Genomic DNA, 24,281 nt, shown 5'->3' on the forward strand with positions numbered 1-24,281 from the left:
AAAAACAAAAAAAAAGTGTGCTTGTATAGTTAATATATATTTTGTATGTGTATAGTTAATATATACTTTATGTATAAGAGAGAACTGTAATGACATGTGATCGTGACTGATAATATTAACATAATTAACACAATCTCACTGAAATATTTGACAGTACAAAGAGGCTGAAATAGCAGTACAAACAGCAGGACAGTTAATGACTGATTACAAGGTGGTAGGTGACACCTCTGACTTCCACAATTCAGACCCAGCCCCAGTTTTGCCTGATGCTGATGACACCTTCAGTTGTCAGTGTAAACAGAGTAATGATGTCTGCTCCGTGTCTTAAATATGCAGAAAAACCTAAATGCAGTCATCAATAAATTAACCCTCACTATTGAACATAAAATGTCCAGGGGATACTACAGAAGTAGGTACAGGAAATGAGCACTGGTTTGCTTGCTGGAGCATGGCTGTCTCTTTATTCTTCCATGTACATTTTATCTCAGTGAACAAAGCATGTATCTTGCAAAATGCTCATATCTAACTGGCGATGGTTGGAGTTCATTACTTAGAAAAGCAGTCTGGAGCAGGTTCTCGATGAGGGCTCTGGTGTTAAGCATACATGGTGAGCTGCAGCCACTAGGGAAGAGAAGAAATTAAAGATCAGGACAACTTGAATGTGCGAGACAGTGCTAGGAATGAATCAGTAGCAAAATTTTTTGCAGACTATTCCCAAAAGAATGACAGTCTCATACTAGCTCTCATAGCATCCCTTCAGGATGTGTGCACAGTAAATAATACAACTATAACGTAGCATAGGGATATTGGGTTAGAAACACTGGCATAAAGCAGTTTACCTCCAGGACGTTGAGCTTTATGATTCCATCTCCATCTTTATCAAAGGCATGGAATGCCCCTAAATCATTGAAAGAAAAATGCACAGGATAAATTAAGTTACTATGCAAGCAAAGTGTAAAGATGATCCCATACTGCAAGCCAGATTGTATTCCCTCTGTGTTATGCAAACTCGTGCAGGTAATTATTTTTTTGGTCAGCAAGTATTTCTGCTATGCTTTTTCATAGTTTATACAAGGAGATATGCAATGGCTTATTATCTTTTGTGTTTGTATGGGATGGCTGTTGTATTTTAGCACATATCTTAAATCATCAAGTCTATACATAGGCAATAGTGCCTACGTATAATAATCTCTCCTTCAAGTGTCCAGTGTGTTTTGGGGCAAGGAAGGGAACAAGGCTGTAAAATGAGGGCAGCCACTCACTGAACATAGCATCCAGTCTCACGAAGCAGCAGATGAAGCTATCAAAGTCGATGTTCATGTTCTTGTCAGCATAGCGCATCGTAATGATGTCATAGAGCTGGTTGTTCAGCCGAAACCCTGCAGAGGGATCAGACATGGGTTTGATAGTTACTTATACAAAAATAAAGAATGCACAGCTTAAATAAGAGCTAATTTTGATGGGTGACTGCATCATCATCATTAAATGTTCATCTGCAAGCAGCTGGGCTCCCTGATGCACATCCTGCGTGCTCTTAGTGCAGTTGCACAAAGATTACACAAACTCTGCTCAAAGCAGAAGGGTAAAGCTGGGCAAGTGTGAGCGCTGACTTGAGTACTTCTTTGATTGTGATCATTTGTGAGACTGAGATGCCATGTATTATTCACTGAGAAGTTCAAAGATCTGCTTAGTTGGTGAGGCACACACAAGCCTTGCACTTGGGATATTTGAGAACCTCTGCTGGTGGGAAAAACAAACAAACAAACAAACAAAAGGATTAAAAAATGTCTCTAGGGCCCCTCCTTAAAAGGCTGTGCTGTATTTCTGATCTCACCCTGTGATGCATTAACCACAATAAGGTTTATTTGGCTATTGGACACCAGGGGAAGTACCTGCATCTTTGACTGCATTGCGCATCTCATAGCTGTTAATGGTTCCTGAATGATCTGTATCGTAATGTTTGAAGATTTTCTGCAAAAAAAATAAAAAGTTCACAGCAGAAATTAAAGCTTATACTTCTGTAGGACACATCTGCTGATATGTGTGCCACCCTCCAGCACCTGAAAGCTTTGCCATTGCTTTAAATCACTGTGGCTGCTACTCAGCAGTCTGTCTTGTTAGCATACAGCTCCACTCACTCCTGACACATAAGTTAGATCTGTGCTGTGAGAAGAAAAAGCTCTCCCCCTAGAGACCCTCCTCATCTGACTTGAGTTTATGCTTGTTAATCCTCTCTCTTAATTGCCCTAATTAAGCTATTTGCAATGCCTGGCTCTAGTTCCCATCCTCCTCCTCCATCTTGTGTGCTTCCCCCATACTCAGGGGGATCTCTTCACATGAATGCAGTAGCTCTAGATGTTTGCTTAGGCTAAGAAAAGCACGAAGGAGGATATTTTCATCTTAAAAGCCTGTTTGAAGTTTTCTGAGCTTTTCTGGTTGCAGGATATATAGGGAGGTCTGGTTCCCCTCTGCAAGCTTTTGCACTGTGGAGCTGCGCAGAGCAGTACTACCTGCCAGCTTTTGATCTTGTCCCAGAGGTGTCGGAACTCATCAAAGTTGATCTTCCCTGAGCCATCTGTCTGGGATGCAAGTATTCAGGTAAAAAAAACCAACAATATTTTAAATGGAAAACTAATTAACTTTATAGCTACTAGTGAGCGGGGTGAGCGTGAAACCCACCTCAGGGTTTCCTCAGTGCCGAGAAGAGGAGGATGGTGCAGTAAAGTGTTTATGAATGCTTTGGTGTTTAAGAGTGTTATTTTGTTTCAGGATTGGGAGGCACTATTACCCTGTGTACTAACAAACCACTAATGCAGGCAGGAGACTTGATCCTGGAGTTGTCATAATGTACATTAAGCAGGGTGTTTTAGTGGCTTTTTCTAAGTGCCCCCGCTGATGAAGTTCCCCTGAAACTGTTTAAAATAACTGAGCTTTATCCTGGGGTGAAGCTTTTTCTGCCTTGATAAATGAATTGAGAATCATGCAAAATGTTGACTAAAATAATTTACAGAACTGTGTTCAGCCTCCGGCCATTATGGCTCTTGGCTGTAATTATAAGTTTGGTCTTGTTTGGTTTTAATGTGCTTGTGTTCTCTCAAAATCATGTTTTGAAAGCATATGGAAACGTATATATTTTCCTACTCATGTAGGAAAACTGAGCAGTGCTGTATTGGAGGTAATGCTACGTGACACCTTGCAGTGTTTTTTTTACTGCTTGCTCTGAGACAATCTCTGTATGCTCTGAATGCTTAGCACATGATTGATTTTGTGATGCACTGAAAATGTAAAGATGAGAGAGAGAATGAATTTGTTGGAAAGAACTGTGGTTCTGTTGAGCTCACTCATAGCAGTGGTATCATATTTATTCCATAGTTCCATGCTGTGAGATATTTTTACCTGCCAGATGTACCAGTGTTGAGATGACTGCAGTTAATGTGTGCCATGCTGGAATACTGGGTTATCTGACAACAGCCTGTAACATGCTGGCCTGCTTTCCAGCTTACTAAAACCAATTTGTGTGTGTGGCTGGGGGGAGTAAAATGCAGATGGAGCAGTGTGTTGTTAGGCACTCCTCTTTCAACTGGTAAAGGATACATCCATCAAAGCAATCATGCTGCGGCAGGATTCTAGTTCAAATCCTTCTGTCTTTAGGTCCTTATCTGAAAATAAATGATACAAAAGTTCATGCAAGTCAACAATTACTTCTTCCTCTTAGGTAGGACTCAAAGTATAAGCCAAACTGACTTAATTCATCCCATGAGAAATCTGTGAGAAAAAAATATCTGTAAAAGCTCTAAGTAATACTATTGCTGGTGAACTATAGGTGAGTTTTGACCTGTTATATATAATAAAAGCCTTAGGAAATCTCCAAATTCATTTTCAATTAGAGATGTTGTATTAACCTGTGTGGTGCTTCCAATGAACTTTTGCTCATTTCTGTATTATCAATATGTAATCACTTAGAGAGAGCATCTCTATGAAAAGTCTTCTAGCTTTAGTATGTAGAAGTAGAAAACTGTGAATTCAAATCCATAAATAATTTTGAGAATTCAACTCAAGGGTGGAGGGATACGTTATATCATAACTGCCTTTATCTGGGGTTACTGAAAAGCACGTTCAAACTCACGTTTTTTTACAACGTTGTTGAGAACATTCCTGAGTTCCTCAGCATTGATCTCCATATCCTGGTGGGAAGCGTGGGGACAAGACAGATAATTACAACGTTCATTATTATGAAAATCATGTTATGGGTGGCTATGCTAAAAGTATGAAGTCTCTGGTATTTTTTCATCGTGGCACATGAGAGAGCTTTGTACACAAACAGAGAGCTTTCTATCTTTGTATAATCTTTCTTGAGGCTGCAGCTACACCTTCAGTGACGTGTAAAAGTTTGAATACATAGGTGCATGTATACATTGCTTGTACATACTGAGCAAAAACTATTTTAATACCTTCATGTAGTAGTGATAGAAATAAGAGCCTAAATTTAAACGAGGCTCCTTTGTGCACGATAAAAATAAGCTGCATATGCACAGGCATAGCTGTGTCCTTAATTGAATTTCCATTTGATTTTGCTTAACTTCAGCTCTCAAAGGAAATTTGGTGAAGGGAAACTTAATTTTTCCATGTTTTGAATCTGTGCAGAAGTTGAATTAGGTGCTGCTGTGGCTTAGCTGCTCTGCAGAGGTAGGGATTAGTTGTATACTCACATCCCCTGCAATCTGTTGGAAAATATTCCTGAACTGTGTTTCCTCTTCACTCTTCTCACGAGCTTTTGCTGAAGAACGCTGTAAAGATACAAGCAAAGAACACATGCGATGTTAGCTTTGCAGGAAAATGAAGGGATCTGGGTGGTTCACCCCATTCACACGAATAAACCTCTTAGTGATAGCAGAACTCTTCAGAGGAACAAGTTGTCCTCTTGGACTACTCTCCTTTCTTTCATTAAATGCATTCCTTTAAGAACCTGCTGCATCATTACCTTCCTCTCGTAGTTCTCAAGACTCTTGAAACAAATCTAAATGATTACTTTTGCTAATGGATCATTACATTCTGATAGATATTTTTCATTTCAAGACATTGCTAAGGAGAAATTTGGAGCAGACAGGGAAAATGTGCTCCGCAGCTACCCTGTAGCCTACAAATTATTTGGAAGGGCTTGGTGACTTTAGAGCATTTTGTAGCGTGGGAGGCCCTGTTCTGGAGACAGATACCACATTAGATAGCCTCACTGTTATTTCCAACTTTCTCAGACGCATGCAGAGTGCAAGCCTCAACTCTGAAACAGTTAAGTATCTAAGGACACTCCTTTGTCCTGTTCCTGTGCTCTCTTCAGCTGCCCTTTCATGCTGGCCAGACCAAGCTCTACTCCCCGCCTTGCCAGTTGCTGCAGAACCTTTTTATCATCTATGTGGGTTTTTTCACCATCTTTGCCAGCATCTTCATCAGTTGTCAGCTCCTTGTTGCTGTTTGCTCTGTCAGAAACAAAGATGATAGGCTAGAAGAAGGAAGAGAGCAAAAGAGAAGTAGAAATTACATGAGATAGTGTTAGGAAAGTATCTGGGGACATCCATTCTGTGACAAAGCACATGCAGACAGATCTTGGAATACAAAAAGAGAAAAAGGAAATTCTCAGGTTACTACTCTTGTGCTGAACAAGAAATCTGCAGAACTTGGGAAGGAGCTTATTCATTATATGAGGTATGTGTTAGTTCTCTACTAATTGCTGAGGCATTCAACTGTAAGGAGACACATATAGTCATTCTGTTTTAGTACATTTAAAGCAAAGAAAGCTGCCATCAGATGTGAATGTGTTATCCTGGAGCAATAATTGCAGTTGACCACTCTTGAGATTAAGTACTTGTCTGGTTATGTTTTCAAGGTTCTTGTAAAAACAGAGTTCACTCTTTCATGTGATGCTCTGATTTGTGAAGTTTTGTGGTCTATTTTGGGTATATACAAAAGAAGAATGCTAATAGGAGTCAACCACTCTCCTCTTCAAAATCTGTCCCGCGAGGGCCTTTTTATACTCTTCTTCTGGACAGTAATTTTCCTTGTAACCTCAGGGATTTTTAATTCTTTTTTTTCTTTGCTAAATGTATTGTATAGACTCAAAAGGATGATCCTGGACTGTTGTGAGCAGAAATGAGGAGCAGTTGCACTGGGAGGACAGGCGTGTATGGAGGAGGGGGGCTTTTTACTGGGGAATGTATCAGGATGTCTGTGGAGGGTCAGGCAGGCAGGATACTTGAGAAATTTAAAGGATCAAGCTTATAAAACAAAGGTTTATGCTTTTGCCATCCCCTTGAGGAAGAGAAATACTACATGTATTCATACTGCTATAGCTATACTTCATTAGATTTTTGTGTAGGCAAACAAGATCTTCGCTGCCTGGTCTCTTTTCCAGTGTTCTTTATTAACTAAATCACCTTTCAGAAGCAGAGAAATCACTAATGGTAGCAAGCAACTCCTGCTGCATGCGTTGCATGTGCATCTTGCCTTTTGACACTCAACATGTTGCACAGGTACTCACCTTGTCTTTTTTCTTCTTCTGTACAAACAGAAACAAAATAGGAAAAAGCAAGTGTTTTTAGAAAGAGTTATGGTTTGTACCAGATCACGTTATTACATAGTAACATTTCATCTTTTTCTGTTTCACTTTCTCACATTTGTTTTTCTCATTTCTATAGTCGTATCTATTTTTTCTTCACTTCTATATATTCATTTAAGTTTCAAATTAAAAAAAAAAAAGGGGGAGGGGGAAATGCAGCCATGATGAAACTACACACTGAAATTGCAGAAGCCATATCAAAACAGCAGTCCATCTTGTCTGGGGCTTTGTCTGCTTGAATAATATCTGTTATTGCTGACTATTCCTTTTATTTTTCCCAATTAATCAGTGCAGTGCATATTAGACTTTTGTGCCCACATATCCATGCTGTTATGAGTGGTAGTTAAATTTCATCAGCTCTAGGCAGAAATTTTGGTATCATGACAGCAAATGAGAGGGGAAGGCTTCTGAACAAGGTTTGATGGAGCTCAGTTCTGTGCAAGAGCATTCTGTTTTTTTTCAAGACTGAGTATATTATGCTCCAATTTATTCCCACTGGGAGGTGTAAAAGGCTTTACAGTTGTGTAAAAGGCTGAAGAGTTAGTTTGTCGTGGATGCTAGTTTGAATCACAATACTATTAAAATCCCTTTTCAGAAAGTTTGTATTTCAAAATAAGACAATCTTTTTCTTAATTAGATGAGTTGCCAGGCTCACAAACAAAAAACACCCCAAAGGATGGAACTAAGCCTCCACCAGAGCAATGAATACTCTCAGCAGATGGAGGCAAAGGCAATGTTTGGCATTAGGCTTCTTTATGCCAACAACAAACTTCAAACCTGGCAAAAGATTCTGATCTGTCCAAACCAGAAAGTAGCATATATAAAGTCAAGTGTTATTAGGAATATTTTGATCAGAAAATGTGGGAGTTTGTTAAATGAGCTGTTGTCTGGCTGCAAATGTTTTCTGGCTGTGTGTTTCCCGAAATGCGACACTTTTCCCCTCTGCTCCCACACAAAAGAGGACAGCACGATACTCACCGATGGGCGATCTGCCTCAATCGTGTTTTCAACCTCCCTAGAAGGAAGCAGAAAGTAGGAAAGAAATCAGGAAGATGTCTGCTTCCAACATTGTTTATTTCTTTATGTGGTTTGTAAGCAGGCAGTGGTGCGGGCTGGCTTCCAGGCATTACCACTCAGACTCTGGATGTAGTTTTTTTGAGTTAGAGCTGAGCATCCCAAATACTGCTTCCAAGAACACTGATGCCTGGTTTATTTCCCTTATGGCCTTGGTATCACTTAACCTTGGCAGCTGAGAGCAAACCAGAGTTTTTTGGCCTAAGCAAAATGATACTTGCTGCAGTTTGAGCTCTGGGAAGCTATTTAAAGAGCAGGATGGAAAAGTAGTATCACCTATTTCTGTATTTTGTTCATTACCAAAATTAGATGTCTCTGTGATCCATCTGGCAAAAGCTTCCATATGGCACATAGCTGTGGCACATAGCATTACATAACAAATTCATTCATTTTCATTATAAAAGTGGCAGAAACAAAGGATTCATAAAGGTTCACAAAGGATACCAGTAGTATCTAGCATCTCCAATGGAAATTCAGAACAGATTTTTGTTAGATTATAAGGTAATACTGGGGATATGAATTTGCATATTGGAATTTCTAACGGGATTAAGAAAATTAGAGTGTTGCAAACAGGGAATACAGCTGTAGCAGTCTAGTGAGTTCACTTCCCCCTTTAGGCCAGATGAAAAATCCACAACTTACTCTGAAACACTTCTTTTCTCTGAGAAAACCCTCAGGATGAATTCTCCCTCCTGGTGGGGTTCGTATGTGGATGGGATGATAACATATTCACTGGGAGGCAGCCGGAAGCGCTCTGAGATTTCTCGCATGTTTATGTAGGTCTTACTTCTAGCTTTGGAAGCATTGTAGAGGAAAAAATCCTTTTGTAAGTGGTGCTTAGTACCGTGCATCTGCAGAATGACAGAGCCAAGTGATCTTCAAGGAGCTCTTACTTGTTTCCAATGTGGTTTGTCATGCAGGCAGCGCATGGGACAGAAAAGACAAATGAAGCAGCAGCAGCTTAGCAAGCAGGGACTTGATGGGGGTTGCTAGCTGTTACTAGTTACAGAATCTATCATCTCTATAAGATGCTGCTAGCTGGGTTTGGTTGGCTTCTGAAAGCTGCCCAACATCCCACATGGAGACTGCTGGCTGGCTGTTCTGCTGCATCTATGATTTTATCTGATTTGTTGGATGCTAATGGCATGTAACTGAAGTTCAGTTACCTTCTTTGTGGGTGGAATGAAAAGAAATGGTAAATACAGGCTCCTATGTACTGCACAGTAAGGTAAAGGTGTTTTCAGTAGTGCCTTACCTGGAAAAATATGAATTCTGTATCTACTAAAGCCACATTGCATTCATTTAAGTATGAAAAATAAGAACAAGTGCTTGCAGTTGCTTTCTGCAGAAATAACTGCCTATAAAAAAGGTTTGCAAACAACATTCAGATGGTCATCCTGATGGTTTTCCAGTGAAAGCCTTCATGTGAACTCGCTTGCAAACTTGTGGTAGCAACAATTCAGGTATTGGCAGGCTCAGAAAAATTCAGTTTGTGCACTTCTATTGTTTTTTTTTCAGTGGCTGAAAATGCCATTTGTTAACAACAACAAAAAATCTTATGCTATAGAGCAAACACTATGGCTGCAGGACATAAGTTGCTGGCATTTTTTTGCAGGAGGAAACAGAAGTGCTTTAGGGGTCTTCTTTGTGGGGTGTGGTGTCTAAGTGTTAGCTGATGCTTCTTCCTCTAGTCCAGGCTCACTGTGGGACAATGAAAGCTGTGGCCAGCTCACATATAGAACAGAAAAGGACTGAGTGCAGGTGAAAACAGGGTATGAGTGAGAAAGAATTTAATACAGCTCAGAAAATGTTACTAAATGCTCAAAGCATAACAGTTAGCAGTTTCACTTATGTAACATCCCTGAAAACAAACTTGAATGGACAGTTTCCCACTGACTTACAGACAGGAGCAACAGTGACACTAGCTGTGAGCATATACCAAGTTGTCAGTCTGTCCCCATTCAGCTCATACCTCTTTGGGTACCTTAGGGAGTAATAAAGAGAAGAAACAGAAGTTCTGGGTGAGTCTACTTGCTTTTAAATCAAACAGAACGGATTTCTGGGGTTGCTGCTAGTCATTAAATTGCCTCCATTTATATACGTTTTCAAAGAACAAAAGGGGAACCCTTACTTTCCAGATTTCTTGTGACCTACACAAGATCCATTGAGATTTGAACCAAATATTTTTGTGCAAAGGTCTGAGTAAATGTGACTTCAGGTAGAAGTCATGGAGGGACAGAGGTTGATCACAAATTTTGTGTCTTGGCTCTTTCCCTTTTACGTGGTTCTGCCAATTAGATGTTTAGTTTCAGTATGTATTAAGGAAGTGTGGAAACTGAAGTAGATATAGGAAAGCATATGCTAAAATCTTACACAAAATCACTATAAAAACCTAATAAATGTGTTACTTGTGGATGGGATAAAACCTGAGGTTACTACAGGCTATAAATGGTACCAAAGCTTTGAAGTTTTTTCCTCTCTTCCACATCTCCTTGCAAAGGATAAACTGCAATTCGTGTGGTTAGGATGAACAGTTCAGGGACTCCCTTGGTAAATGTGTACTGTCAGGATTTGGGGACCTGGTGCTAAGTACTAAGTCTAGAATTGATACCTCATAGATGGCAAAGCCAATGGTGTAGAGGTTGGCTCCCAGCTTGCGTTCTTTCCTCCTGTTTTTCTGCATCAGTGCTACAAGGAAGCTGCAGATAACCTCTTCATCTTCGGGATCATCATCTTCCTCCAGGAGCTTCAAGCGATACTGGGGGTTGGTCCAAAATGTATCTGTGAAATGCCACCAAAAACCCAAAGCAAACATATAAATCTTCAGTTTTCTAACAATGATTTTGATCAAAGAGAATTTTTACTATTCCCTGTCTGTAGTCCCCGAGGGAAAGGACATATTTGGGCTTTTATTTATATATATATGCATATATTTTAATGTGTTTGTGAGTTTATATGGTTCAGATAACTGGCATTTGATATACTTTCAGAGAACCTAAAGCTGACAGGACTTTTCAGAGAATTTCCCAAGTTAAATCTAGGTGATAGAGAGAAATTTATTTCTCTTAACTGCAATGCAAAGTATTCAAAGAACAATTTATCTTTGTCAGGTTTGCCTTCTGGGCTTATTGAGGTACTGTCACAAGCGTAGTGACAGAAGATACCCAGATAAAAAATCATGTGACTCATCCATTGAGTAGCCAGAGCTTTTCTGCAGCTGAGCATTGATCAGGCTGTAGTGTGATTTAGTCTGTGGGATGTAGTATAGCCCCATCAGAGAGGTGATATCTCTTAAGGCTCATTGCTCACCTGGATAATTGCGACACCCTCCAGCTGAGCAGCCTCTCACCCAGCGTCCCTCATTGACTGACACAGTCCAGGTCTGAAGCTTATCAGCTTCCAGAGTATCAGGTGTGAGGTTACAGATCTCAAGTTTTGTGAAATGCCTCATGAAATCTTCAAATGATATCCTGGAAGAATTGAAGGGAAGCTGAATTTGCATGGTAGGTAGTTGTCTGAAAGATATACTATTCCTAAAGAGGTAGTGGAGAGTGACCCATATTAATGCTTCTACTAGTACAAGTTTGCAGTGGGAGCTCTAATTTCCTAATGCATTTGGACTGTTGGTCAATTAATACAGGTACAGCTCCAACTAGGGGACACTGGAGTGAGAGGACAGTTCATAAGAAGGTGGCTGGAGAGTTTATGAAGTATGGGATAATTAGATGGTCTGTAGGACTCAATATACACTGGTGGGAGAGTGAGTGGATTGCAGAGAAAAGCTTGTTGGGGAACATTAAGAGAAATAGGGATTAAAGTCATTGTTTTAGCATGTTTAAGTCGTGTAGTGTGACTCATTTTTGTTATAGTTGGATATCTCCCTTAGAAACACGATTTTTTTTGACTGATAATTCACCAGAACTCCCCATCTTCCACAATCTTGTGTTGCAGGCGGATTTTCTCTGCTTCATTAATGAAGTTCCACTCTTCTGATCTGCAAAATTGTAAACAAGCTACATTACATTTTGCAATACCCAATTTTCACTTACGTTTCAGTTCTTTACAGTAAGTCTCATTGTGAAGGTAGTTAGGCATTGTCATTCTACATTCATAAAAAATTTTGCTTTGTGATTTCTATAACTATTTGCTCTCATTGTTTCCATCTCCACACATTCAGAGAAGAATTTGAGAAAGAGAAGAAATTGCCCTGCTTCACTCTGCCTTCCCTTCGGACTTCCTATTAGAAGCTCTCAGAAATAAAAAATAAACGTGTTTAGCTTATAGACAGAGGTGCTTGCAAACTGTCATTGATGGAGTAGCTACTGAACTATCTCTTAGTAATACCTGATATCTCATTGTTAAATGTTAGGGCCATGCACAAGCTGAAAAAGGAAAACAAAGCTGCAGTTTATTTTTTCCCCAAATCAAATGAAGCTCCTAGGCACGTTCTACTCACTTATCACTCCAAGGTCCATTCCATTCAACCTGTCCCCAGGGGTTTCTCAGCCTTACCAGACGTATCTTTTCCCCTTTAAATGTTGTCTAATTGAAAGAGAAGGCAAGAAGAATCAACTGAATTGTTTTTTGAGAAATAGGGTTAGAAAGGAAAAGTTCTGTGACATCTGTGATACCAGCTCCACAAGTGACAGCACTCCCCAGGGCCATTTCCCAGCCTGACCTGCCCTGAATGAGTGTAGGAGGGATGTAAGACCCAGAGATGGCCAGCTGTAGCTACCTTTGCCCATGCAAATCATGAAGGAACATCAGTTCACTCAGCCGAACTTTGGACTGACTGATTTCTCCACAAAGCTGTACATCATTTGAAAATGAAATTTCTTTCCTTTATTTCATAATTACTCCTTTTTTTTTTTCCTCTTCATTCCCCTGTACCTCGTTCTGCTGCTATGCACAGTGCTGGACCAGTCTAAACCAAAGGACCCCACTGTAGGTGTCAAAAGGCTGTATTTACCTCTTCCACAGCTGTGACAGAGTATGCATGACCTTTGACCAGCCCACAAGACGTCCGGGTTTCATACTGCATTGGCATTATGGTCTGTTAGATACAGGACAAAAATATGAAAAACACACATGAAACTCAGCCAGCAGCTCTGAGGCAGGAGGAAGGAGTACGCTGTTTGAGGGACAGTTGTTTTTTCTATTTAATCTTATTCTCATCTTCTATAAGGTGATCAAGCTTAGCACCCAGGCAATATCATTGATTGGAAAGGAGTGAAAAATGAATTGAAGGAGCAAAATCTTAATAATATTCATTGTAAAGGACATTTTGTGACATACTCTTTCCCAGGACATTTTGTGATATACTTTCCCTTTCTGTAGGCTGCTGCTCTTTGCATTCAGAACATGCTACTATATAGCATTCTTAATCAAAATAATTATTTTTTTTCTATTAATAGAACTGTTCAGCCATTTCTAGGATAGTGTACTATTGTATGGCTCAGTAAGTCTATTGCAGATAAAACTGGAAACACAAGAGCAACTCGTCAACAATTAGAATACTTTCTTTATGCACTGCTGCAATCTCACAATCTCATCACAACCCAATTTCATATACTGTACCTACTAGCACTGTTCTTAAAATGTATTTCCTGTCGATATAGAGAATTTGTTTTTCATCTGACATGCAGCAAATAGCTTTCTCCAGCAAATACAAGTACACTTGCTATCCTGATAATGAGTGGTTACTATGCACTTTATTTTATCTGAGAGTAGAAGAACTGAGAATAAGATGGTAGGCTTATACTGCCTGTTGTGCTTGTAGGAAAAAGTCATGGAGAATGGTGGGAAAGGAGGAGTACACAAACCACAGGTGGACCACATGTGAAACTTTTCCCCTTGTTGTTTTTCACTGAGAAATGACTACAAGGCTCTGCTGGTAACTCCTCCATCTGTTTTTGACACATCTGAGGACGTGAGAAAGTCAGTGCTGGAAATGGAGAATTAGTAAGGTCACAGAGCTACATTCTCAGCTTGCACAGGGAAGAATCTTGTCCAAATATTTCCTGGCTGTCACAATTATTTTCCATTATTTCCCTTCTGCTCTTGTTTCTTTTATCTTACTCTGGTTTCCATACTTTTTTTTCTGCACAAAACCTCATACCTTTTTCCTTTTTCTTATTTTCTCCTCACATTGCCTTCATTATTTCGCCTCTTTCTCTCTTTTCTACTTAAGAATATTATCTTAAGATTATTATCTTATTCTTATGGCCCAATTCTCTTGAGTGTTTCTGTGGCCTGCACTGTCTGCTTCTTTCCATTAAGAGTCACAAACCTTTCTGTTGGTGGCTCAGAAGTGTAACAATCAGCAGTAAAACAGCAGCAACTATAGAAGGAGTTATGTAACCTTCTATTAGTAATTCATCAGTAATATCAGTAACTGAGGGAAGTTCCCCCCGAAACACGAGTGATTTAGCAAGTCATGCTCACAAAAGGCAGCTATATACTGCCATATGCAGCTATATAATTATACCATTTCAGTCATCTAGGAAGACTAAATAGGGATGTCAGAAGAGGACAAAATGGCTCCTCCTTCTACAAATGCAGAGAGGGTTTGCACAAAGAAATGTTTTAGATGATATAATATGCTTTTTTGGTAGTAGGTTGGCTTTTTGTTTTGGTTTGGTTTTTCAACTCTGGAGAGAGAATTTATTTCTTCCACTGAAACACAGCTCCCTAAAAAGCAAGGTATGACAACTACCTAGTAGAGAGAAAAGGGCAGTAATGAGACCATCTACGGATTCAGAAGATTAAAGCGTGTGTGTGTGTGTGTGTGTTTGAAAGGACTGAAGTCCTTTAACGTGAACATCAAATAGCATTCCGAAGAACAGATCTTAAGTGTTGGGATAATTTAGTGAAGTAAAAGAAGAATTTAAAAACATAGGTGATATGTTCTGGCTGTAAATAAAAGTGCTGTGAAATCAATTGCTTCTGGAGTTACACAAACCCAGGCTGGCCTTTCATCTGTCCCCTGGTAGTCCACAGTGGAGTGAGTCATCTGTGCATTTTCTAGATTCTTCACCATTCGAGCAATCAGTTCTCCAATGTCACTTCGAGGGGCTGCTCCATAGGAAAAGCCTAGGTTATCCTGATAGAGGATGGAAGAAAAATTTTGTGCAGAAATAGGAGACAGAGATAGGAGAAAAAAAAAACTTACAAGAAAGTTAAGTGGTAAAAAATAACCTAGATAACTACTGTACTTCCTCATTCATGCTAGAGAGTCCATAGTTACCTATGATGACTGGTATCAGCAATTGTTCTTCTCCTTTTACTGGAACTTCACAACTGCTATTGAAACTAGAGCTTTCTTACTTTCATTTTTAAATTAACCACAGTACATTAAGATCATCTAAGGCTATGTTGGGAATCAAATGGGCTAATTTCCTGCATATTTGTGTACTATTAACACCTTTGACATGAAGGTTCACATCTTAACAGAATTGTTGCACTTCCCTACTAACCTCAGCTTACTTGAGGCAAAGGCACTGAGAGCAGTAGGGTGCTGGTTTTACTGATCAGATCCCTTCTTTCCTCCCACCTCCCTGTTATGCTTCTGTCTATTTTCCTTTTGGTGCTTGCTGTTCTCTTAATGGAAAGTTTTTAGAGGAGAGTGCCCTACCACCTGCAAATGAATGTTTGCTTATGTAAACTAAACCAAGCTGTTGCAAAAGTTGGTATATGATTATAGGTGGAGAGTTCTGACGTTTCTTATGACTCATCTACAAAGTTCACATGGACTTACATCAATGGAGCTGGCCATAAGGGATCCTCTGGCAATGGCATGTTTCATGATTTTATAGATATCTTTGGGAGCATCCTTTATCTCATAAAACTCTGTCACACCTCCAGTGAAGTCCTCCATGGCCTCTGTGGTGTTGCCTCCTTTCAAAGCTTCATAGGATCCATGGAGTCTTGGAAAGAGTGGGGAAAAAAAAAAAAAAAGAGATACTGAGAATAAAATATAGACTTCTGAATCAGTAGCAAAAAATAATAAAAATAATAAAATAAAAGAAACAACCTGAGAAAATATGCTTTTGTCATTCTCAATCTATGGAAAAAGGCATTGATATGCATAGAGCTGAAGTGTATATGATAAGTTCAATACAGAGTAGTTCATCCACTTCCTCCAGCCAAAGAGTGTGTGGCTTGGTGCAACAGACAGACTTACTTCGCATAGGCCTTTTCCAAGAGAGCACTCCAAAACTCATTGCGCTGGGAGGACTTGGTGAAAACCAGCTGGTTGTTGTACGTGGGTAGGCAGTCGTCAATGATGACGTCCACCCAGTCTCCATAGCGCCAAAACTGAATAAAGGCAAACAGAAAAATGTCTGTGTTCACAGTATGCAGGGAAGGGGGAGTCTGGCTGGAAAGCTGAGGTGAGGAAGGAGAAACATCGAACTGTTCTACAGCTCTTAAACTTCCCCATGTTCTGTTTCAGGAGGACAGAGATGAGCCAAGGCAACCAGACCTAAGCTGGCAGAAACTGCAGGTCCTGGTTTGGGGTGGTTAGATGGTTCTGAGGTCTAACATTCCCAGGAGCATGTTTGGATGATTTTAAGCACGCTGGCTCCTTGCATGTGACTGTTCCATCATGGCACTGCACTGTTCTTTGTTGCTGGCATTCTATTCCTTTGTCCATTTTCTTCATTTCAGACATTTCCAGCTCTTCCTTCAGAGCTAGATAACAGCTGAAATTGTAAATAACAATTCCTGCACACAGTGTGAGATTACTGGGATGGGATGGACTTGCAAATGCAGCTGTGCATGAAGCCTTGCTCTGGCATATGTTGTGATAAGATGCAGAGTCTATATTCCTTCAGATTTACCTGGTGTTCCTCTAGCCACCTGAATTTTGGACAATAATAATTTTGGACAATTTTGTGTCCTGCTTCATAATGTGCCAAAAAAATCAATGATGTGGTAAGGGAGAAAGTCATGCTGAATTAACATGAGCAGCACATCCATCTTAAGGGAGGTGTCTTTAGTGAACTATAGGGAAGATGGACAGCATTCAATCTCTTCTGAAAAATCAGTTCTTCAGTGACTTATTTTTGACAGGGACCAGCTGCCTGTGGCCCTAAAAATAGATATCTCTGTGCTGGCTGTAGTACTGCAGCTGAGCAGGAAGGCAAGACCGAGCATCTGTTGCTATCTATCACACACAGGCCATGCATCTGCAAATGCTTCATGAGTGGGTTAATGCTCCCTAATTACCTTCTGTGACTGCCTTGCTGGAAGAGTTTGGGGTGAAGGAATTCAGTCCTTCTTCCTTTCCTGCTGTTGCTCATGCTTTCACAGGGTGGGGGAAGGAAAGGGAACAGTGTGCCAAGAGATGATCTTGCTGTTGGGTGAATATAATTATATTCACCCATAATGCTAGATGAAGGGACTCACCTGGAAATGAAAGATGCCAGCATAGTTCTGTATAAAGGACTGGTCATGAGGTATGACTCTGCAGAGCAGCTTTTTATTCAGGGTCAGGCAAGCAATGGCAGCCAGGAACCAGCAATCGCCTGTAAGCAAGCAGAAGCAGCAGGCAAAATGAGGGAAGAGAGCAGCTAGAATCAAAGGGGATAGCTAAGGTACTGCCGGGTGAAATACTGATTTTCAAAAGAGCATGCCATGCCCTTTCATTAAAGGGCTCTTCTCATTGTGTTCTGCAGTACTTGAGCACCTCGTATTTATTGATGTGGAAATGCTCACTGGCACCACTGGCTAGGCACACACCTGTCACAGGACAAACAATGACACCATGGAAGGCATGGAAAAGCTGAGTGGGAAATGTCTTTACAAAGAAGTGCAGGTGAGTGCCACATGGTTGTCACTTATACCTAAGTAGCAGCTGTATATATCAAAGCAGCTTTGAGCATCTGAGCTTAAGTTCTTCAGTACAGAGGTTGTTCTCCACTCTTGGCTGGAGGCCTCCAGAAGTTCCCGTCTGAAAATAAGACTAAATATCCAAAAAAAAATACAACAGATGCTGGTCAGATTTTTCTCCCAAAGAACTGCTTCTCTTTATCTTTTACCCTCAACTTATTTTGTTCATTCTCTACGCCTTAGAGAAAGGCCAAGGGGTGCTTTGTAACACTCATGATAGTAGTTCATGAAAAGCAAAGTGTTGTTTGCTCAAAGCTCTTCCCTAAATTGGGTGTAAGCAGATGTCATCCTTCTCCTATAGAGAAGGAACCAGTAGATGTTAGTGGTATACTGAGTGAATTTAAAACATCTCCTTAGAAACAGATGAGAACTGAGAGTTGAACTCTGATGTGTGTTTAAAATGTGCAGGGTGGATGTAACAATTTCATACCTAATTCTCCCTGGCAGATATCTGTTCTGTTGGCTCCGCCGATAATAAACCGTGGATTCTCACAAATTTCCTGTAAAATATAAACAGATAGATGAGCATGAAAGCATACTTTGGGATGCTTGGCTTTCACAGAAATAAAGCTGTTTAAAGGCTTTTCTTTTTGTTTGTTTGGGTTTTTTTGTTTGTGGATATCAAAATCTATTGCCTGGTTTTCATCTGCTGCAGATCTCTGCGAACAACATGTCAGTAGATATCTCAGGCTTTGGGCAGTGCAGAAATAGCAGGAGGGAAACTATTCCTGTACAGACTGCACAAATGTTAAAATGAGGAAAATAGGGGAAAATATTTTCCTATGCAATGAAAAAATATTATTGGAGGAGAGCAAGCAGATGGAACGGGTGTCTGAGAACTAAATTCAATTCTTTAATACCTACTCCAGGTTTCAGGATTCTAACTTGCAATGACTAGTATGCTAATGTATACATAAATAAAGCTGAAGAGTGAATTTAAGCAGAAATGAGCTCCAGTAATACTCTCTGAAACCTGTCCAGGGTCAGATATTTGATTCTTGGGAATAATCAAATACTGGCTAAGTGATTTTATTTTTTTCCTCACATAGTAGTATTTAATTGCCAGTGCTGAACTGCGAAATGTAATACAGATATAATCTGTTTCTGAGGTCAGGAAGCTCTTTTGTCCTGCACTTGGGACAGTGTATTAAGTTTATCAGTAAGGACAGAATGGGTATGAGGTGCTGTATGAGCATAAATTATTTTTAAAATAATATATAAAGTATTGCTGTGGGGAGGGAAGGACTATGTAGGAAGTACCAGGAAAGGGAAATAGCTGTCTAGGAAGTAGCTCTCTTGCACAGAACCTTTTCCACATTCACTGTATCTTTTGTTCCCAAATGGGACAAAGAATCCCACAAGGTATAGGAAAGCCAAGGGAAAAGAACTAGGTATAACCTGTCATACAGGGAGAAAATTAAAACAAAAGGTCTCTGCTTTATCCTGTCCCATCCCTCATACTCGAATATTTGTGTTGAGAAGAAAAGGGAGGTTTTTTTTATCATATCTTGTGAGGGTAAGAAAAGAAAGGTACTGCAAACTGAGGACCAATTTCCTGACCAGTTGCAAGTGTGGAAGAAGATATAGTCCTAGAACCCAGTTGGCAGGAAGGTCATGGGGCTGGAGCGAGAAGAAGAAAGAGAAAACACATGAAAATTCCTTGTGTGAGTGGAACAATTGGCAGTAAAGGCAGATGATGCTTACTCTGCAGTCTGAAGATTTTCCAATGTAATCAGGGTAACCCTGGATTTTCCTGGACTCAGGTTTCAGGTCTAATAGTTTCACTTGGCTTGAATTCACTTTTTGCTGAGTTGCAGTAATCAGTAGGGTTGCTTTGATATAACTGGTTTAGTCATAAAGACAAAAAAAAGGACCTGCTTCTGGCTTCCCAGAGCAATTGCCCTATTCTCCTGAGGAAGGAAGGGAATGGAGGGATTGACCCATTTTTTAGGCTTTGGTCAGCTGTCCTGAGCTCCAATTCCAGTCAAGAAAGCTGTTTGAGATACCTTCATGCTTTTCTCCACCCACTAGCTTTTGTGAAAACATCCTTCCTCACATTTCCTTGGTGCTCTCTAGAAGACCAGGTGTGAGATTCTGGGCTTTGGGATTTTGTTTCTTCCTTTGTCATTACTGTGTTTTTAGCTTGACCCTGTTTCTACTGCAGTACCCAGACCTGGAATCCCATGTGCTGTCTTTTAGGTGAGGGTAGTTAGATTATGCTCAAGTGTTCATAAATATGAAATGGGAAATGATGATTGATTGCTACTCAGTGTGATTTATTGCATCACGTGTCTGCCTGCTTTGCGGGATGATGAAAAACACACTGTCGCCTGGTGATTAAGATACAGGTGACACAGCTGATCTTCCAGTGCTGCTGGCTGAGCAAGAGATTGCTCTTCATCTCTGAGGTCGTTACCATACAGAATAATGATAGGCTGCGCTTCATTGATGCAGTGAATCACCCAGAAGGTGGCTTCTCTGCATGGAGTGCCTCAGACTGTGTTGGTACTGTCAAATGGACCTTTCTTTTCTGATTCAGTTTTGGCTGCGGTTTCATTACGAAGAGGCAGAGTGACTGTTACAGCAGGAGAGACAGAATCCAAGAAAAGCCCATCCATAGTTTATATGCTTCTTCCTGGACAGAGAGTACTTGTGCATTAGTTGGAAAATAACAAAACAGTATGTGACTAAAAATGGCATTTGACCTTTACTGCATTTTCATTAACTTTTCTTCTCAGTCAGGAAAAGCTCTCCAGTCAGCTCATACTGTTACAGCAAAGAGCATTTATTCCTTTAAGAACTGCTGGCATTCAAAGTGAATTCCCTAAACCAATCCTATCAAGTGAAGGAAGTATATTCTTGTCCTAAGAGGGTTTGTAGGCTCCTGTTTTCCCCCTTGGGCCCCTGTGGTCCAGACCTTGCTTGTTACTGTGTGGTGCAGGGCACTTGGCTAGGAGTTATTAGCAATCTCATTTTACAACTGGGAACTTGTGCCTCCCTGTGACCTAATTAATGTAGCATTAGAAAGACTGTTTCAGAGGTTCTTGCCAGCACACTGGGCTAGTAAGCTCTGGTGTGCATCTCAGCAGCTGGGGCAGGCATGGTTTTGCAGCCTGCTCTGGCCATGCTGGCCAGGAGGGCCCTGTGCCTGAGTCACCCCACTGCCAGCAGGGTGAGAACAGCTCAGCTGGTGCTTGGCTTTAGTACGAGATGCATCTTATGGGTGTGCATTCACGTCGCAGCCTGCCTGTCACCATATAGAATTACAGGGGCCTCCTCACCAACCCAGCAGCAGGCTTCACAGGTGTCCCGCATGACAGCTGTCCTTTTTGATGATGGGACTCACTGTGCTCTCGCTGTCACTGGGACCAGATGCAGCAGAGCAAAGAGTAGCTCCAGGGCTCATCCCTGCTGCATGTTCCTGCCCTAATCCCAGAAGCAACAGCAGTGTTTGTATACCATGCTGAGTTATGTGCTGTTCAGCTGAGGATTGTCACTGCTACCAGTGCTTGGTTATGGCATTTGCCATTGATGCGTGGCCTTCAGACTGACTTTGTGATTCCTTGAAAAAGACTTCTGGAAAAGCTTCCATTCAACAATCCCATGTGCTCATTCAGTACCAGCATCACTCTTTCACTTACTATGTTCTACATCAACCTCTTGGGCTGGGAGGAAAGAGCTTAGATGCAAGTATGTGGCATGGCATAGCTAAGGTGACTCAGAAAGCCAGAGGTAGTCAGGAGCCCATGGCTTATTTCCCAGCTCTCTAATTTAAAGGAGATGCTATGGCACATGAACCATTTGTTTATTCAATGTTTCTGGGGGTAGGAGACATAGATGGTATGCTACAGAGAACGGATCTAGAACAAAGCCAGTATTACAATACTCTCTCAGGACTTCTGACTTTTTGATATTTTGTCCTCTTTTAGAATACATTCTGAAATTTGATTCAATTCAACGTGAATTTCAAACAGATTTGAAATTACCACTTTATAAGACTATAGTTTACAAACTAGTCACTTTCTTTGCCAAGAAAAAGAAGTCATTTCAGTTTAATAAGAACAGAAGTTGGCCATATCTTTACTACAAAACATGGCCCATGCAGTTGATTCCTTTTAGTTAGTGCTTCCCTGGTCACTTTAAGCTCTTAACAAAGTGCTCTTTAATACTGTTTTCCTGCTTAGTATTAGTTTAACTGTATGTTTTTTTCGTAATGTGGTTGTTGTATCTATTCCCGTGTATAATACTATCAGACAAGTCATGCTGTGAGTTATAAATATTCTACAGTTTCAAAGTCTGATGAAGCAAAGCCTTGAGTCAGACTGAGATCAGCATCAACATACATAGATTTCTTGCATCCGGTCACAAGAGGAACCTCTTTTTGTTGTCATGGTGTGGACCTGTTATAAAATAAGCAAATACCATGTGCAACTCCCTCCCTCTTTGGGGACCTGCTGGGAACAGCAATGACCTGAATTACAGTGTGGTTTTAAAACAAACCTTTTCACAACAGTAAGCATGGGCATTTTTACTAGCAAGGTCCAGTGCTTCCCAGGCTGGGCAGCCACCTGTGTCCTTGTCCTGAAGCACACAGGACCATCAGGCCCAGTCTTGTGCTCTGCAGAGCTTCTGCACCTGCTCTAGCCTGTGACTGGCACTGTGGTCGCATCAGGTGCCTGAATGCTTGTATTGCAAGATGTGAGATAGCTTTAGTTTTGGTATTAAAGTTGTATTTTGAGTCTTATGCAGCCTTAGGCATGTTGTAGCTGTGTGAATAGTAGGGAGCTCCCAAACTTCACTGAGAGGCCCAACCTTTCCAAAAGGAAGGGTACCATATCTTTTTGGTGTTCTGATACCCTTTCACATGCGCAGTTGCAGTTTGTTGTTCCAGGATGCTGGCACGTATCCTCTATACTTCTTTACTACTTTTCCCTCTGTAGAAATACAGGAAATCCCATCCCTTTCAGATGACTGGCTTGCTGCCACATTTAGCTCATTCACACACATTTCCAGGAGCTGATGCAGCTGTGATGATGACGATGAAGGAGTGGGCTGCCCTCTGCCATGTGGCAGCACGTGTACAGAGCATCACAGAGGGAGTCCTGTTTCCCCCCTGTCATGTTTCTAACTGCTGTTGCGTAACAGCTATGCTCTAAAGCACTTGGTTTTCTGCTATTTACTTATGTTCTTATAGCTAGTTTTATCTACTGCTGTTTACTTTGTTACTGAAGCAGCATTTCTGCATTGAAGAAGTACTCTGCAGGAACAGGAGTAGCTCCCTGGAACCATAGCCCTGTTGTAGTGCGGAGGTGATGGGATGACCCAGGGATCACTTGCTGGAGGGCAGCAGCTGCCCAGCAGGAATGATAGGGAAAAAGGAAAGATCATACTGTGGTAGAATGGGGAATTAGTTGGGATCTTACAAATTATTCTTTCCTTCCCACAGAAAAGGTGGTGGCTAGCTGGAGAATGGCCACAAGATACAAAAAAGAGAAAGAGGTTTTGTAGGCAGGAGTCTGTCCTCATACTGATTGCAACACCCATACTCTTGGCAAGCGGGTAAGGAGCTAACCATCATGAGTCAGTTAAACAATGTGGAGAACTAAGAACTGAGTAAAAGCATGTTTCAGAGCATAACCTGTTCTTCTATTTTCTCAGAATACAAAAGCATCAGAATACTAAATAAAAACTGTAAGTGAAGTAAGGTAGTGCTGAAGGCCCAGTAACATGTTGCAGAACAAGGGGGAGAAGTTTTCTTGGTTAGTTTCAAATGAGAAAATTCCTAGTAAGTCATGGATGAATAAAATGAAATTATATATATATATTTTCTACATACTTTCTTCCATCTCTTTTCTTTTTATTACTGTTTTATTGTAGTCATTATGTATACTTTCTGAGTTTCTACAGCCTAGCCAGCAATCTCTCAGGAGAGCTCTAAGGAAATATGCTGGCAGCTTATTCGCTTTCCTCCTCCTCCTCCTGTTCCTTCTGCAAAGAAATAAGAAACAAACAAACAAAAACCCCATACATTCTACTTACAGAAAGCAGAAGACACTGTGTTACTTACACGTGGCCTTTTCCATTCAAACTTGATGGGGACTTTCTGGCTATAGAAGAGGGAAGTCTCATTAGGTGGGAAATCAGGATCCTCATAGAGAATGTTTTTCTCCAGGCACTTCCTGTGAAGCTCTTCATAGGTCTTTTCCTTTACTTTGATAATGTTCTGGTTGCGGCTTATAATGGCAGAATAAATCCCTCCTGTGCCTCCCCCCGAACCTTCAGTTGTGGTGCTGGTAGTGCTGGGAACTGACCCAGCAGCTGTCTGCTGAGCCACCGCTGCATTTATGGCGGACGGCATGAGAAGTGGCCTTCCAGCAAGTGTTGAAAGAAAGCAAGATCTTGCAAACAAGAAGGAAATTTGAGAAAATAGGAAGTTGCTGTTGCCCCTTTTTCTTTTCGTTGAAATCTCCTAGTTAAACTTGTAAGTGATAAAATTCCGTCTGGTTCAGCTCATTGCACATCTTCTCAAAGGGCAGTATTATTTCATAAGAAACTGGAATTTATTCCTTGATGTGGAGCAAGGTACTCTGTGGGCTAACTCCTGTGCCTGAGCTGTACTGTCTACAGCATGTGTGTGTGCTGGCCCCGTGTGTAGAAGCGCTGAGAAGAGAGACAAGCTTTAACCCGTGAAATCTAAAAATATCTA

The 24,281-nt window shown here is 40.8% G+C and overlaps 1 protein-coding gene across 4 annotated transcripts; it reads right to left on the reverse strand.

Moving 5' to 3' along the window:
• CAPN3 (calpain 3) lies at positions 1–24,206 on the reverse strand. 4 transcript variants are annotated; one of them, XM_065754779.1, is made up of 24 exons: positions 23,643–24,206; positions 18,006–18,075; positions 17,093–17,211; positions 15,867–16,000; positions 15,441–15,609; positions 14,646–14,786; positions 12,654–12,737; positions 12,141–12,226; positions 11,601–11,678; positions 10,994–11,154; positions 10,296–10,465; positions 9,657–9,668; positions 8,327–8,535; positions 7,589–7,625; positions 6,533–6,550; positions 5,396–5,497; positions 4,710–4,787; positions 4,127–4,184; positions 3,595–3,659; positions 2,511–2,579; positions 1,893–1,971; positions 1,263–1,379; positions 840–898; positions 1–621 (listed from the first exon to the last, which is right to left on the reverse strand). In XM_065754779.1, the coding sequence occupies exons 1-24, from the start codon at positions 23,931–23,933 to the stop codon at positions 595–597; spliced, it is 2,433 nt and encodes an 810-aa protein (XP_065610851.1). In that variant the 5' UTR covers positions 23,934–24,206; the 3' UTR covers positions 1–594. The 4 variants fall into 4 exon arrangements, with proteins under 4 accessions (XP_065610851.1, XP_065610854.1, XP_065610855.1 ...); XM_065754781.1 differs by lacking the exons at positions 1–621; positions 840–898 and having other exon boundaries at positions 1,270–1,379; positions 2,511–2,575; XM_065754782.1 differs by lacking the exons at positions 9,657–9,668; positions 10,296–10,465; positions 10,994–11,154; ... (7 more) ...; positions 18,006–18,075; positions 23,643–24,206 and adding an exon at positions 9,586–9,647.
• Between the last annotated feature and the right edge of the window lie 75 nt (positions 24,207–24,281).

The sequence above is a fragment of the Cyrtonyx montezumae genome, unplaced genomic scaffold (assembly GCF_038088225.1).
Source record: "Cyrtonyx montezumae isolate F1298 unplaced genomic scaffold, pur_monq_1.0 scaffold_10, whole genome shotgun sequence".
Taxonomy (NCBI): Eukaryota; Metazoa; Chordata; class Aves; order Galliformes; family Odontophoridae; genus Cyrtonyx; species Cyrtonyx montezumae.

Bases quoted from the DNA above. Each gene is read 5' to 3' on its own strand.
- CAPN3 (XM_065754779.1), bottom strand. From the start codon at position 23,933: ATGCCGTCCGCCATAAATGCAGCGGTGGCTCAGCAGACAGCTGCTGGG. The intron at 15,610-15,866 runs GTAAGTCTGTCT...ACTCTTTCCAAG, and splicing joins TTGGAAAAGGCCTATGCGAA to ACTCCATGGATCCTATGAAG. The intron at 10,466-10,993 runs GTGAGCAATGAG...GGCATTTCACAG, and splicing joins AGGGTGTCGCAATTATCCAG to ATACATTTTGGACCAACCCC.